At 37.9% G+C, this 12,427-nt stretch overlaps 2 protein-coding genes across 5 annotated transcripts; one reads left to right on the forward strand and one right to left on the reverse strand.

Annotated features, from left to right (window-relative positions):
• Positions 1-1,290: 1,290 nt before the first annotated feature.
• On the forward strand, positions 1,291-7,287 carry LOC136217447 (U-box domain-containing protein 44-like). Of its 3 annotated transcripts, none has more exons than XM_066004044.1 (5): positions 1,291-1,545; positions 2,185-3,531; positions 4,050-4,353; positions 4,856-5,343; positions 5,878-7,287. In XM_066004044.1, the coding sequence occupies exons 2-5, from the start codon at positions 2,299-2,301 to the stop codon at positions 6,874-6,876; spliced, it is 3,024 nt and encodes a 1,007-aa protein (XP_065860116.1). In that variant the 5' UTR covers positions 1,291-1,545; positions 2,185-2,298; the 3' UTR covers positions 6,877-7,287. The 3 variants fall into 3 exon arrangements, with proteins under 3 accessions (XP_065860116.1, XP_065860114.1, XP_065860115.1); XM_066004042.1 differs by having other exon boundaries at positions 2,279-3,531; XM_066004043.1 differs by having other exon boundaries at positions 1,291-3,531.
• Positions 7,288-7,365: 78 nt separating this feature from the next.
• On the reverse strand, positions 7,366-12,221 carry LOC136217446 (calcium-transporting ATPase, endoplasmic reticulum-type). 2 transcript variants are annotated; one of them, XM_066004040.1, is made up of 8 exons: positions 11,982-12,218; positions 10,094-11,608; positions 9,706-9,827; positions 9,232-9,510; positions 8,758-9,141; positions 8,544-8,653; positions 8,236-8,464; positions 7,366-8,123 (listed from the first exon to the last, which is right to left on the reverse strand). In XM_066004040.1, exons 2-8 carry the CDS (start codon positions 11,532-11,534, stop codon positions 7,560-7,562), a joined length of 3,129 nt encoding a protein of 1,042 aa, XP_065860112.1. In that variant the 5' UTR covers positions 11,535-11,608; positions 11,982-12,218; the 3' UTR covers positions 7,366-7,559. The 2 variants fall into 2 exon arrangements, with proteins under 2 accessions (XP_065860112.1, XP_065860113.1); XM_066004041.1 differs by having other exon boundaries at positions 7,989-8,123; positions 8,222-8,464; positions 11,982-12,221.
• Positions 12,222-12,427: the final 206 nt, after the last annotated feature.

Genomic DNA, 12,427 nt, shown 5'->3' on the forward strand with positions numbered 1-12,427 from the left:
TAGAGGTTACGAATTCCCCAACTATATATAGCCTACATCCCTAGGCTATCAAGGTACACACACATTCACTTATTCTTTGTCAATTCAATTTGCTCTCTTGATCTTCCTTACTGACTTTGGCATCGGAGTGTCCCCGGCCGATCCCAACGGCGCCTCACAGGGACGTGCTCTGATCAAGGATTTTTCCCCGTGTTATCAATGAGACTACACGTTTTCTTATGTATAGAATTAAAAAAAATCCATTGGTTTTAGGAACATGCTTTGCATGAAGTTGAAGGGTTATATTGATCTTCTTAACTTATTAATTAAAGTGAAGTATTCAAAAAAATCAAATTATTAATATATGGACCTTGGTTGTTGGGCGAGGCTTCAAATGGTTGGGTTCTTTGTTTCCTATAATTGGTGGCTCATATTTCAGAAGTTGATTTAATCGAAAGAAGTCTCGTTATGTACACCCCTGTGATTGTGTGTATGATCAAAATTATTGGTTTGTCTTCAACTCCAACAACAATAGTTGCATATTCTTTCCATGGAAAAAAGTTCCAAGGTTTGTTTTCCTTAGAGACAATATTAAACTCGTGCTATTTCCTTCTGTTCTTATTCTCCATGTTCTTCCTTCTAAACAAAAGTCATTAATTAATTAAGACCTCATCGAAAATCATTCGATTGGACAGTTTCAGATCCTATTCCTCGAACTCATTTTGAACCAACACAGAGATGATTATAATTTGTATCAAATAGTCACAGTTTTTGATTTTAGGATAGGATAGAGATTCAATTGATGATTTTTGCTTAATTCATGAACTTAATTAATGATTTTGATAGTTTAAGGTCCTTATTGATTTTGAAGCTTTAGGCCCTGTTTGGTAAAGAGCGTTTTGGGATAAAAAGAGCGGTTTTGACCAACTTTAGCGGTTTGACCACTGAAACCGCTGATTGGAGTGTTTGGTGGAGAGAGTTTTGGGATGAAAACGCTAATTTAGAAAAGGCTTCTTTTAGGAGCTTTTTCAATTAGCGTTTTGGAATATTAAAATTAATGGACTTCTTTAACCCTAATTATTTTATGTATATTTTTATGTATTAAAAAAAGAAATGCTCTTCTTCGTCTTTTTGCACAAACCGCTACTATCAATCAGCTAATTTTTACTAAACAGGTCTTAGTTTGAGAATCTAAATCGATGTAATGAATAAAAAAATACTGTAGAAATGTTTTTTTCATGTTATATATATATATATATATATGTATTTTTGTTTGTTTGAAAATTTCAAAGAAAAAAAAGAAAGACCTAAGCTCAGTTGGAAAGTCAAACAGAAAGACCCAGATGAGAAAACCTTTGAAATGGGAAAATTCCAAGTTAAGACAGAGCAACTCTTTCTTTTCCTTCTTTTCTATATCAATTCCGATTGGAAAATAGTAATTAGAATTTTCTCTAGTTTAAAGCTTGGATCTTTCCTACCCCGACGACTCAATCCTTCCGAGCGTTTTCTCTCGGAGAGCTGTGCTTGTTTTCATTTTCACGCCAAGTTACTCTCCATACTGCCCTGGTAATTCAACCTTTTCAGAGCTAGTTCACTGTGTCTTTGCTCCTCTTTCTTTCTTTCTTTGAATTGCGGAACTAAATTTAAACTGGCCTTTTTCCAATTATTGAATTTGACACAAATTTAGTTCAATCAATCTAATTTCTTAGCTTGTCGAAAAAATATAGGGAATAACAGCAATTTTATTGAAAGCTTCAATTTCTTGCTGTGCTCCGCAAAATCACTTGAAACATCTCTGCTTTCTAGGTCTGGTCCATGTGGACCAGGACCATTATAGACTTTCTCGCTCACTAGCTCTGAATTTCCTGTTCTATTTGAATTAGTTCCTACTTTGCATCAATGGTGGTAACTATGAATGACTATTGAAAAAGTAATAGAAAACAAAAGGTCGATGCTCTTTGGATAACTGAAACTCTTCGGTTAACTAGTTTTCATTCTTCCCCATTTTTCTTGGCAATCTAGCAGAACTTCAGCTTGGGCCTTTAGTTTTTGGCCTGCATTTTTTTAATGCTTAACAAGCAAATGGAAGCTTAAACCCCATCTTTATGTTCTCTATATTTCCATATTATTGTTTATTTGATATCTCTAAGTTTCCAAGTGGATATGTCTATTTAAAATGGAATTTGATGTAGGCCTCCTATGCAGTTGATCAAATGTCCAGATTGAGTAGCTACAAGAGTTGATCTAGATCATTGTGTTCAGACTGTGGTTTCATAACTTTTTTTTTTATCACATGTAGCTTTTGTTCGCTATTACGAGATGGCATTAGATCTTGTCACTAGTGATTCATCTGTCCCAGGTTCAGAATTCCTTACACAGATTGTAGAGGGCATGATTGAGATCACATATGCTGCTAACAATGTAATCGTTAACAAAGAGAGCTTTAAAGATCTTGCCGTCTACTTGAAAAGGATTGTACCCATTTTAAATGAGTTGAATATGAAAGACATAAGCCATTCTGAGAGCATAAACAATGTAATCAAGATTCTAAATCAAGAAGTCAAAAGTGCAAAGCAGCTGATAGTGGGATGCACTAAAAGAAATAGAGTATATCTTCTGATGAATTGTCGGACTATAATTAAGAAGTTAGAGGAAATCACAAGGGAAATTGGCCGGGCACTAGAGCTTCTTCCTTTGGCTACTCTGGACCTTTCGTCCAACATAATTGAGGAGATTACGAAGCTTCATGAAATTATGCAGAGAGCTGAATTCAAGGCAGCTATAGCAGAAGAAGAGATATTGGAGAAAATTGAGTTGGGAATACAGGAAAGGAATGTAGACCGTTCTTATGCCAATAACTTGCTTGCTCGCATAGCAGAGGCTGTAGGCATCTCAAGTGAAAGAGATGCACTCAAAAAAGCACTTGATGAATTCAAAAGTGAAATTGAGAATGTGCAGCTAAGGAAGGACCAAGCTGAAATTATACAAATGGCACAGATAATTGCTTTGCTAGAAAGGGCAGATGCTGCTTCTTCTCCCAGTGAGAAGGAGATGAAGTATTTCACAAAGCGGAAATCTTTGGGTTGTCAACCTTTGGAACCCCTTCAGTCATTTTATTGTCCGATAACTGGGGATGTTATGGTGGACCCTGTTGAAACCTCATCTGGACAAACATTTGAACGAAATGCAATAGAAAAATGGTTTGCAGAAGGAAACAAATTATGTCCTTTGACCATGACTGCTCTGAACACATCAATTCTCCGGCCTAATAAAACTTTGCGGCAATCAATAGAAGAATGGAAGGATAGGAACACAATAATCAGAATTGCTTCTATGAAATCAAAACTCACATCTGAAGAAGAGGAAGAAGTGCTTCATTGTCTAGAACAGTTAGAGGATCTCTGTAAAGAAAGGGACCAGCACCGGGAATGGGTAATATTGGAGAACTACATAAAGCTTCTTATTCAACTACTTGGTGCAAAAAATCATGATATAAGGAATCGTGCTTTGGTCATCCTCTGCATTCTCGCAAAACACAGTGATGATGCTAAGGTACTGACTTTTAATTGATGCTCATTACTAGGTTTCCCTAATTTTCTTCATTTACTAATGCAGCTTAATGAAATTCCAAAGATGAGATGTTTTCTTTTTTTAATATTATGCCTACATTCAGATGAAAAATAGGTCATATATTAGTGCACCTCTAACATGCATATCACAAATGCATGTGTGGGAATGCATTCATATGGCTGCATGTGTCTTACTCCATATGTATTGATTGACAATGAAACTTGTCAGGTAAACTAAATATAATTTCTTTCATGGATCTATTTGCATGTGAGTTGGGATTGCTAATGTCTTTCTTTTTCCAACAAACATATGTACAGAACTGATATAACTTGATGATGTGAAAGGAAAAAAAGAAAATTGTTTTTTCTTATCAGCTAAATTCTAGATTTAAATTCTTAGAACTGTCCATCTTATTCGCTGTCACATGTTTATAATTATAATATTCAATACCCTTTTATTCTTGTAATATGCAAAAGTTAGATGGTGTAAATATGTTGCAGGAAAGAGTTGCAAATGCTGAAAATGCAATTGAACTTATAGTCCGATCATTGGGACGTCGAATTGGAGAAAGGAAGTTAGCTGTGGCACTGCTGTTAGAATTATCAAAATGCACTTTGGCAAGGGATTGCATTGGGAAGGTTCAGGGTTGCATTCTCCTCTTGGTGACTATGTCAAGCAGTGATGACAGTCAGGCTGCAATAGATGCCCAAGAGCTGCTGGAGATTCTCTCATTTTCTGATCAGAACATCATACAAATGGGAAAGGCAAATTATTTTAAACATTTGCTGCATCGTCTGTCTGCAGGTAATTTTCTTGCATGTGGCAACTAGTTTCAGCTTTTTTATGAAATTTATGGTAATTGAGTTTGTCATAGTAAACTCTTGCTTCTGTTAGCTCTCTCATTTTTATTTTATTTTTTGAAAGATTGTACGAAATGCTTTTAAAGCCATTTTCAACTTATAGTTTAACAGCAGTTATCATTTTGTTGACTCAAATCAAACTTTGCTATTTAGAGAATGGTGCACGCAGTCCACTACAATGTTGAAGTTTTCTATTAACCTAATTGAACTCTGGTTTTTTAGAAACAGACAATGTTCTGCAATTCAAGTGGTGATTGTTATGCATTAAATATCACTAAATTTCCGTAGAACCTTGTTGCCACACAGTATTTCACCAATACAAGAAGTATCTAAATTGGCTCTGCAGCCACTTTAACTGTGATTGTATTGTACCCTTGCTTTATGTTAACAATGATTGAAGAAACATACTAATATTTTCAGAAGACACTTCTCGTCTGCTTTGGCAGGGCCAGAAGATGTGAAAATGACCCTGGTGTCAACTTTAGCAGAAATGGAGTTAACTGACCACAATAAAGCAGCTTTATTTGAAGGAGGTGTTCTAGTTCCACTCCTTCGCTTGGTCTCAGATGGTGATGCTGAGATGAAAAAAGTGGCCATGAAGGCTCTTCTCAACCTCTCAAATTTACCAGCCAATGGTCTCCAGATGATTAGAGAAGGTGCTGTGCGCCCATTACTTGACCTTCTTTTACGGCATGCTTCACCTTCAGATTTGCGTGCTCAGGTGGCTGCCACAATTGCACACCTGGCTGAGTCCACAGTGTCTCAAGCATCCAGTCCAGCACCAATTTCGTTACTGGAATCAGATGATGATACTTTAATGCTCTTCTCATTGATAAACTTCACAGGGCCTGCTGTGCAACAAAGCATTCTCCGTATCTTCTATGCCTTGTGCCAATCCCCCTCAGCTTCATTTGTAAAAATCAAATTGATTGAGGTATGCTAGAGTTTTGACATTTATTTTTAGAATCCACTTTTAGGAAGAGAATTGCTGTCTGTTGTTGGCCATCAAAGAAAGCAGTTGTGCTTGACTGTCAAATTTGATTTGTTATTAGTAAGGTTTACTTCACATATGCTACTCCAGTCCATGCAACAACAAATGTCCTACAATCTCAAAGAGATTTATTTCCATTAACATGAAATAGAGCAATACAATGCAGATATTAAAGCAATGACTAATGGGATGTGTTGGAATTCTGAAAGTATCAACATTCAGTAGTTCATTGCAATTCTGATGAAACATTAACATTCAAAAGACTTCAACCCAAAATTGCAAATTATCTAGAAGTTATTCAGTCATCGGAGAGCCTAGTGTTGAGTGATAATGGTAGCAGGAAGACCATCCTATTTTGTGTCATTCGTGTGAATTCTTTATCAGTTAGTATGTTTACCCTGACTGCACTTCTAGTATATGCATAGGGTTAAAATTTTCTTTTTAACCTTTTCCATTTCCTTGTTTAATCGTGAACAGTGCACAGCTTTGCAAGTATTGGTTGTATTATGCGAGCATGATGACCAAAATGTGAGAGCAAATGCTGTAAAGTTGTTATGTTGCTTGGTTAATGATGATGGTGATGAAACCACCATCATGGATCATGTTGGCCAGAATTGTCTTCAGACCTTGCTGAGAATCATCAAAACTTCTGAGGACTTGGAAGAGATTGCTTCAGCAATGGGTATTATATCTAATCTACCAGAAAATCCCCAGATAACCCAGTGGCTTCTCGATGGAGGTGCGATTCCGGTAATAGCCAGATTTCTCCCAAATAGTAAGTATAATGATCCCCATAAAAATAGTTTAGTTGAAAATGCCGCTGGAGCCATATGTCGTTTCACTTCTCCAACAAATTTGGAATGGCAAAAGGTAGTGGCAGAAGCTGGAATCATTCCTGTGCTAGTTCAGCTACTGGACTCAGGAACTAGCTTGACAAGGAAATGTGCTGCTATTTCTCTTAGTCATTTTTCAAAGAGTTCGCCGAGGCTGAGTCGGCCAATACCAAAGCGCAAGGCATTTTGGTGTTTCTCTGTTCCACCAGAAACTGGCTGCAGGATTCATGGCGGTTTATGTACTGTTGAATCATCATTTTGCCTTGTGGAGGCCGATGCAATTAGGCCCCTTGTGAGGATTCTTGAAGATCCTGATCCAGAAACCTGTGAAGCTTCTTTAGATGCGCTATTGACCCTAATTGAAGCTGAAAGACTTCAAAGCGGTAGCAAGGTGCTTACGGAAGAAAATGCTATACCATTGATTATAAAATTTCTTAGTTCTCCCTTCCCCACATTGCAGGAGAAGGCTCTAAATGCTTTAGAACGGATGTTTAGGCTGCCAGAGTTTAAACAAAAGTATGGGATCTCAGCTCAGATGCCTTTAGTCGACCTAACACAGAGAGGGAACAACAGCATCAAATCTCTCTCAGCCAGAATACTCGCTCACTTGAATATCCTTCATGATCAGTCTTCTTACTTCTAAAGAAATTTATGGGTTCTAATCTGTGAGGAAAGAGGCTAGGTTAGCCAAACATTACAGGTTATAGTACAGTATGAATATCAATGAATTCTTGTGCTGAGAAGTCATGATCAGGTATTAAGTGTCATTAAGGGTTTATAATGGTCAAACAGGTGGAAGTAACTCAATGACTTGGCATGAGATTAACATTCATAACACAGTGACAGAAGAGCATGCTGCCTCTTCTGGTTGAGAAAGCTAAAAGTCAGTATTTTGTATCTTATGTTATTGTAAATAGAACTGCTGTTAGAAAGGTGGGATTGTAAGTGGCTCAATTTCAAGGCCACAGAAATTATTATGTACAGTTAAAGGCCAATCAATTTTTGTATCAGACCAATTAGTCATTTTTTTCTAATAAATGTTACATTTTAATTATTCAGTTGTCCTTTCGGACATTGTTCATTTGTAAGACCTAACCGCGTCAAGCAATAGAAATTGTGGAGCTTGTAGAAATAGAAATTTCAACTAAAATGAAGCGATGATTTTGGAGGTGTAAAATTACCATTTATTCTCTGGACCATAACGAAAAATAACAATATCAGTAATGTTCTTCCTTTCTAAATAGATAGTTGTGTAAAGAAAGCAAAATCCTCCAAAATCCCCTATGTCTATAATCACACTATCAGCAAAGTTGTTTCAAACCAGTTTTATGCTGTCTTCTCTTTCTTTGTTGTGTGTCTTCGACTCCTTCCGAAACATTTTAGAATTTCGTCAATTATAATCACAGGAGCTGAAACCAAGATGACTAGAAGCCATTCATTAAGGCTGAGTGGAACGATCCCGAATAAATCTGCCAAGAATGGAACATAGAGTATGAGGCAATGGAGTCCGAACGAGATTGTCATAGCAAGAAGTAGCCAAGGATTTGTCCAAGGCGGCATTGTAACCAAGCTGTTGTCTTCAGAAAGTGCATTCAAGGAATTGAACATCTCGATTGCTACCAGCACAGAAAGCGAAAGAGTCCTTGCCTTCACTGTACCAACCGAGAAATAATCACAAGGGTTTGTAAAGGCGATCATTCGTCCTCCACCAACCCCGTATGGAGTTGCACTAAAATTTGACCATTTGTAACACTCCCCCCAATTCCGAAGCTGAGAGAATTCAACGAGTGTATGCCCATCGCTGACAAGATTAATACCCAGTACAGAAGCTTGAGTGTACCATAAGACAAAGATTCCAACTGTGGCAATGCCTACATAAGAGCCAATGACCTGCATTGCAGAAAATGTGATGTAAGAGACTGGTAAGAGTTTTGTTTAGCCATGATGAACACATTTTGCCATATAATCAAACAGGACATGAAGATTACTGCTGCTAAGGTACCATATAACGGAAGAGAACCCAAGAACTTATAAGAGCCTCGTTGCTTTTGCGAGGTGGTTTCTGCATTATGTCAACATCAGCAGGGTTAAAACCAAGAGCTGTTGCAGGCGGACCATCAGTAACCAAATTCACCCATAGAAGCTGCACAGGTATCATACATTCTGGTATTCCCAGAGCAGCAGTTAGAAATATCGATATCACCTCTCCGACATTAGATGATATCATGTACCTGAACATAGAGGACTTCTTCAGTTAACTAGTGTTCAAAAGGGAAAGACAAGTAGTAAAGAAAGAGATGCCTCATCTACCTAATGAAAGCTTTCATGTTATTATAAATTGAACGACCCTCCGCAACTGCAGAAACAATGGTACTGAAATTATCATCTGCTAGAACCATGTCCGAAGCTTCCTTCGCAACCTACAAAGGAACATAGTATGATGCATCGGTATTGACATGTGAAGGTTAACAAGGTTCTCTAAATTGCAACGTTAGCCTCAAAAAGAAAATGTTGGATTTATTACCTCAGTTCCTGCTATTCCCATAGCAATGCCAATGTCAGCAAGCTTAAGAGCGGGTGCATCGTTTACCCCATCTCCAGTCATTGCAACTATCTCACCCATTTTCTTCAGCATTCGTACAATTTCTTGCTTATGTGTGGGTTCAGCACGCGAGAACACCTTTCCTCCAGGTTTAGACAAAATTTCCACTCTTTGTGAAGGGGGGAAAGCCATGAACTCTTTAGCAGTAAAACTACATCCTTTAATATCTTCATCTTGATAAAATAACTTGATTTCTTTGCAAATTGCTTCAGCTGTGGACTTGTTATCTCCTGTTATCACCATGACTCGAATGCCAGCATCTCTACAATCCTGAATTGCTTTGTCAACTTCATCACGCGGGGGGTCCTGTTCAATTCAATATCTAGCCGTTTTACTCAAACAGTTTCAGAAAATTGTTAGTTGATGTAAACCAGAAAGGTTGCAAAATGCACTCACCCTTATACCAACAATTCCTACGAAAACCAGATCACTTTCAATGGAAGAGTAGGTAGCTGGATCAAGTAGCTTCTTGTGTGCAGGATGATCGTCGGCGTAGTAATCTGAAAATTCTCCCAGTTCATCTTTATATGCCAATCCCAGGCACCGTAATCCTTTGGAGCTCATTTCAAAGAGTGTCAACAGCAAAAGTTGCCTACAGGGCTCATCAATTGGAACAAGAGATCCATCTGCAAGTTGAACATATGAACTACGCTCCAATATACTCTCAACAGCTCCCTGCATATTTCCACAAGTCAAATTCATCAGAAAAGGCCAGACAGACTTAAAATATTACTTCATCTAAATGCCATTTTTTGGTCCATATCATGAATAACTCTTGTTCCTCGTGCTCCGACTTTCGCTTTATCTTAAACTGTTCAGTCAATAGGAAAGAAATATCAGAAAAACTTGAAGACCATGGCTGCTGTTCACCTTAACAAGAAGTCGATTGCATCCATCAGGCTCCCTCACTATTACGCTCATTGACTTCCGAATGCGATCAAACTCCAATGTAGCAACTCTTTTCGATCTTTTGACCCACCATTCACAACTTCCTATGATAATAAAGGTCAATAAGATGCAAATGAAAACAAATATTTCAGAACAAGTTTTTTTTTACGGCCCGGTCGCACTAGAGGGTCCGGGGAGGGGTCCCACCACAAGGGTGTACTGGGGCAAGCCTTCCCCTGCCAATTTATTTGGCAAGAGGCCGCTCCTAAGACTCGAACCCGTGACAATAACGTTTACCGTTGCGCCAAGGCTCCCCCCTCTATATTTCAGAACAAGTATGAAAAAAAAAAAGTTCAGTTTTCCTTCTCACCTAATTTTAAATTGCTAGCAGCAAGTTGAGTATCACAACTTTTATTCCTTGCCTTGATGTCTGGAGCTCCCATCTTCTCAACCAAAACTTTAAGAGCTGCCTCAGTAGGCAAACCTGTAGCTCTGTATAAACGGCCGTCAGAAACGATCCCAGCATCATTGCATACAGCACAAATTTCTGCCATGGCTTGCAAGTTAACATCCATATTGTAGCAAGTCCAATCAACAATTCCTCCATCTTGAGGATCATAAGTTGTTCCTTCAACATGGAAAGTTCTAGAACAAGTAGTTTTCCCGCCGAAAGTAAAGAATTCTGAAACAGACATCTGGTTTGTGGTTAAAGTCCCAGTTTTATCTGAGCAAATGACAGTCGTGCATCCTAAGGTTTCGACACTTGGAAGCTTTCTTACAATTGCATTCTTCTGTGCCATTTTCCTAGTACCTAGAGCTAGACAGGTTGTAATTACTGCCGGAAGGCCTTCAGGAATTGCTGCTACTGCTAAAGCAACAGCAATTTTGAAATAGTAAGTGCATTTATCAAACGAAAATCGAACATTTGCAGGCCATCCGTCCACAACATCCCATGAGAGGAAATTTTTGTAATTTATAATCCACACAGTAAGGCAAACAATCCCAATTGCAGTAGTAAGCCTACTGCCAAACTCATCCAGCTTCTTCTTTAAAGGGGTATCACTGTTTTCCAAAGAAGCTTCATGTATCTGCTTCTGTATCTTCCCAATCTCAGTGTTCATACCGGTGCTTGTAACTATACAAACACAGCTTCCATTCGCAACAGTTGTGCCTGCAAACACCATATTTTCCTTAGCCTGCAACTCACAATCATCCAGATATATTGGAGTTATGCCTTTCAAAACCGGCATAGCCTCTCCGGTCAACGAGCTTTGTTCAACTCTCAAAGTCGATGTTTTTAGAGCTGCAACTCTCATATCAGCAGGCACTTTATCCCCAACTCTCAGTTCCACAATGTCACCGGGAACAAGCTCTTTCGCCGGTAAATTGTCTACCCAATTCCCATCTCTTAGCACCTTTGCTGATTCACATTGCATCTCCTTGAGGGCTTCAAGTGCCCTTTCGGCATTACTTTCTTGCCATACTCCAACAACAGCATTAAGTATCAAAATCATCACTATCACAAATGGTTCTACATATGCTTCATACCCAGTTTCACTTTCTTGCACATATGCTAAAATAAAGGATACAAAAGCAGCAAGAAGAAGAATTCTCACAAGCATATCATCAAACTGTTCCAATACCAATTTCCACAAGGGGGTTCCCTTCTCTTTAGTGAGTTCATTCAAACCATATCTCTCACGCTTCTTCTCTACATCGTATGAACTCAAACCCTTTTCCGCCTTCACATTGTACTCTTTCATACACTGTTCTACAGACCATGACCATGCTGGGAATGGCTTTTCCTCCATTTTAGTTAGAGGAACTCAAAATTCAACTCTAACCAAACTTTTAGATGGAATTCTCTTCAACTTATATCATAATCCTGTCAAAACAATCTTTTCCATAGTCAAAGAAACGAAAAGTTTGATCATTTATATCATAATTCTATAAATACTTGTATTTGTAATCATTCATAGAATAGTACAACAATGCATAATTGCAATTAGTTAGAGTGTAGTTTTCCCCCCTTTCTTCACGAACACTATAACCAGAAAGGGAAAGATTTTAATTAATGAAAACAACCATAAATCAGATTGCAGTTTCTACCACCACCAAACACAACCACCCTTCACTAATAACTGATTCAAAATCCACCCACCAGAATTTAAAAATTAGAAGAACAAAAAGAAGAGTAATTCTCATAAAAACATAAAATTAAAACACCAAACATGAAGAGATATGATTGCAATTCTTACCCATGAATCCAGAAACTGTAATCAGAAAAGGAAAAGTTGGCTTGGAAACAAAGCAAAGCGAAAGAAAAAAAAAAACTTGGGAAATAAGAAAGAAGTTAAATGAAATTGAAATGGATGGATCTGGACTGGTCAGTCTTTTGAACTTGAATTGTTATGCTTTTTTTCTTCTTTGATGAGTGCTTTTGGAATTTGAGGACCTTCTGTTTTCTGCTTTTAAAAAATTTCCCTCTGGGCTCTCAGACAGTTAAAATATTCAAAATGGAGGAACTTTTATTTAGTTTTTTGTGACTAAAGTACCCATGAAACTAATTGGAATTACATTTTTAGTAAAGTGTTTGACTTTTTTTTGTTGCCGTATAAGTGCACTGACCGTACGGACCCACTAAGCTCATATAGAATCCGTGAATCGTGGAGTGCCCCTTTGTGACATGATGGACGGTTCAGAA

This window comes from Euphorbia lathyris, chromosome 2 (assembly GCF_963576675.1).
Source record: "Euphorbia lathyris chromosome 2, ddEupLath1.1, whole genome shotgun sequence".
In the NCBI taxonomy this organism is placed as follows: Eukaryota; Viridiplantae; Streptophyta; class Magnoliopsida; order Malpighiales; family Euphorbiaceae; genus Euphorbia; species Euphorbia lathyris.

What these genes read in the sequence shown, in the direction of transcription:
- LOC136217446 (XM_066004040.1), bottom strand. Translation starts at nt 11,534, where the DNA reads ATGGAGGAAAAGCCATTCCCAGCATGGTCATGGTCTGTAGAACAGTGT. An exon ending in TAGGAATTGTTGGTATAAGG is followed by an intron (nt 9,142 to 9,231) that starts GTGAGTGCATTT and finishes TGAATTGAACAG; the next exon opens with GACCCCCCGCGTGATGAAGT. An exon ending in TGGGAATAGCAGGAACTGAG is followed by an intron (nt 8,654 to 8,757) that starts GTAATAAATCCA and finishes GTTCCTTTGTAG; the next exon opens with GTTGCGAAGGAAGCTTCGGA.
- LOC136217447 (XM_066004043.1), top strand. Translation starts at nt 2,299, where the DNA reads ATGGCATTAGATCTTGTCACTAGTGATTCATCTGTCCCAGGTTCAGAA. An exon ending in GCTGCATCGTCTGTCTGCAG is followed by an intron (nt 4,354 to 4,855) that starts GTAATTTTCTTG and finishes CTGCTTTGGCAG; the next exon opens with GGCCAGAAGATGTGAAAATG. An exon ending in TAAAAATCAAATTGATTGAG is followed by an intron (nt 5,344 to 5,877) that starts GTATGCTAGAGT and finishes AATCGTGAACAG; the next exon opens with TGCACAGCTTTGCAAGTATT.